This window comes from Belonocnema kinseyi, chromosome 10 (genome assembly GCF_010883055.1).
Source record: "Belonocnema kinseyi isolate 2016_QV_RU_SX_M_011 chromosome 10, B_treatae_v1, whole genome shotgun sequence".
Taxonomy (NCBI): domain Eukaryota; kingdom Metazoa; phylum Arthropoda; class Insecta; order Hymenoptera; family Cynipidae; genus Belonocnema; species Belonocnema kinseyi.
In genome coordinates, this window is record NC_046666.1 from 101,796,826 (window position 1) to 101,799,073 (window position 2,248).

At 41.1% G+C, this 2,248-nt stretch overlaps 1 protein-coding gene across 1 annotated transcript in view; it reads left to right on the plus strand.

Annotated features, from left to right (window-relative positions):
- Nucleotides 1–2,248, plus strand: part of LOC117182071 (Down syndrome cell adhesion molecule-like protein Dscam2) — a 292,904-nt gene that overhangs the window by 118,253 nt on the left and 172,403 nt on the right. The window contains exon 8 of the mRNA XM_033375097.1: nucleotides 1,865–1,885. Coding sequence (XP_033230988.1) covers nucleotides 1,865–1,885 — 21 coding nt within the window. The remainder of the gene's footprint in view (nucleotides 1–1,864; nucleotides 1,886–2,248) is intronic.

Here is a 2,248-nt window from a genome sequence, read left to right on the forward strand (position 1 = left end):
TATATACACTACGTACCAAAAAACCTGGTTTTCTTCTGGATTCTATAAAATGATAAAATAAAGCTATTACTTATTGGAATTTTTCTTCTCATAATCTACAATAAAATTGTATTGATGATATTGTCTGTATTGTATTTAATGTTCTCAATTTTTTAATTATCTTCCATTCTTTTTTATTTTCTATCATAAATTTGACAGAAGAATCGATAAATATGATTTTTTTGTATCACCTTCCGTTAGTAAATTATAATTGAAAGTCTAGTGAAAACCAAGTTTATTGGCCAATTGCCTGAATGCTGGGACAGGGTACCCCTGTGGGCATGTGCCGTGCACTGGCGCCACCCGATAGCTTTTCATTGTGTCGAATTTCCTACCACCTGCGTCTGCTTAGACCGACCTAGGTGGACACCCGTTCTCATTAATGTAAAGTTTCTCTTATCAGTTTCTCATATGTAGATATTTCTAGAAAGATATCAAAAATGTTATTTTATTCGATACTATTTTATTTTATTAAAAATTGTGCTGTTAGAAGTCAAAATTCCAATATCTAAAAACTACAAGGTATTATATGTACAAAATATTTCCAAGTCATACAAGGATTCACTGGCCTGTCGTGATTTCGTCGTGACATGTGGTCACCCATCTCACAACCATGAGAAGTGGCCGTAACTGGGATTTAATGCGGTTCTGGGGGGGGGGGGTCCCAGTTCCATATACGAAATGTATACACTATGACTATACAGTATACACTGTCGGTACCGTTAAAAAAAATACCGGTACCGACAATTTTTTACCCGTTTTTTTGAGAAAGCATATTTCTATCAAGGTAGTGGCTGAGCGCGCGTATTCATGGCATTCGCGGAATTCATGCAATTCAAGGAATTCATGAAATTCAACGAATTCATGCAACTCAATGAATTCGAGGAATTCATGCAATTTAAGAAATTCTCGATATTCGTAGAATTTACGGAATCCAAAGAATTCATGGATTTCAAATTTTTCGAACTTTTCTTCAACATTTTAAGGGGAGGGGGGCTGGAAGGCACCCCTGTGACTGTTCACAAAAATAATGATGGTCGAACCCTTACTCATTTCCAACGTCTCGTGGGGGGGGGGGCACCGCTTAGACTGTTGAAAGAAATAATGTTGGTCGAACCCCTACCCCGTTCCAACGTCTCGTGGGGGCGGGAAGACACTCCTATGACTGTTCACAGAAATAATGTTGGCATAATCCCTTCCCCTTTCCAACGCCTCTTGGGGGGAGCACCCTTGTGGCTGTTTACAGAAATAATGTTAGTCGAACCCCTACCCCTTTCCAACACCTCGTGGGGGCGGGAAGGTACCCCTGTGACTGTTCACAGAAGTTATTTTGGTCGAACCCCTATCCCTTTTCAACGTCCCGTAGAGGGGGGACAATCCAAAGGCTCTTCATAGAAATAATGTTGGTCTAACCTCTACCTCTTTCCGTCGTCCCATGGGGGGAGGGGGAGGTGCCTCTCTGACTGTTCATGGAAATAATGTTGTTCTAACCCCTGCCTCTTTCCAACGTCTCGTGGGGTGTGGGACGGAGCCCCTCTGACTGTTCACAGAAATAATGAAGGTCAATCCCCTACTCTTTTCCAATGTCTCGTGGGGGGCGGGGCGGGGAGGCACCCGTCTGACTCTTCACAGAAATAATGTTGGTCTAACCACTACCCCTTTTTGTCGTCCCCTGGGGGTGGGAAGGAACCCCTCTGACCGTTCACAGAAATAATGATGGTCAATCCCCTACCCTTTTCCAACGTCTCGTAGAGTCGGGAAGGCACCCCTGTGACTGTTCACAGAAAGAATTTGGATAAAAATACTTACCCTTTTCCGAGGTGAGGTCGGACTGGAATGCACCTGTGTGACTGGTCACAGAAATAACTTTTTTCCAAGAATTTTTAGTCTGGGAAACAAACTAGCAAGATAGCCGATATTGAGGATCGAACACCAGCATTAAACACATTTGGAAAAAAGAATTTTTAAGATCTTCTTCTAGCAGTCTAGGCTCTATCTTTAAAATATGCTTTTTTCAAAAACAGTTAAAAAATTGTCGGTACCGGTAATTTTTTTTTACTGGTACCGACAATTTTTCTTTCACCGGTACCGGCTTTGTATACACAACCTTTCATATATGTCAGTTGCTCCCAGTGGGACCCTGCGGTGGGTATTTACCGTTTCTTTTAAATTATATATATATATATATATATATAATTAAAAGTTTGTC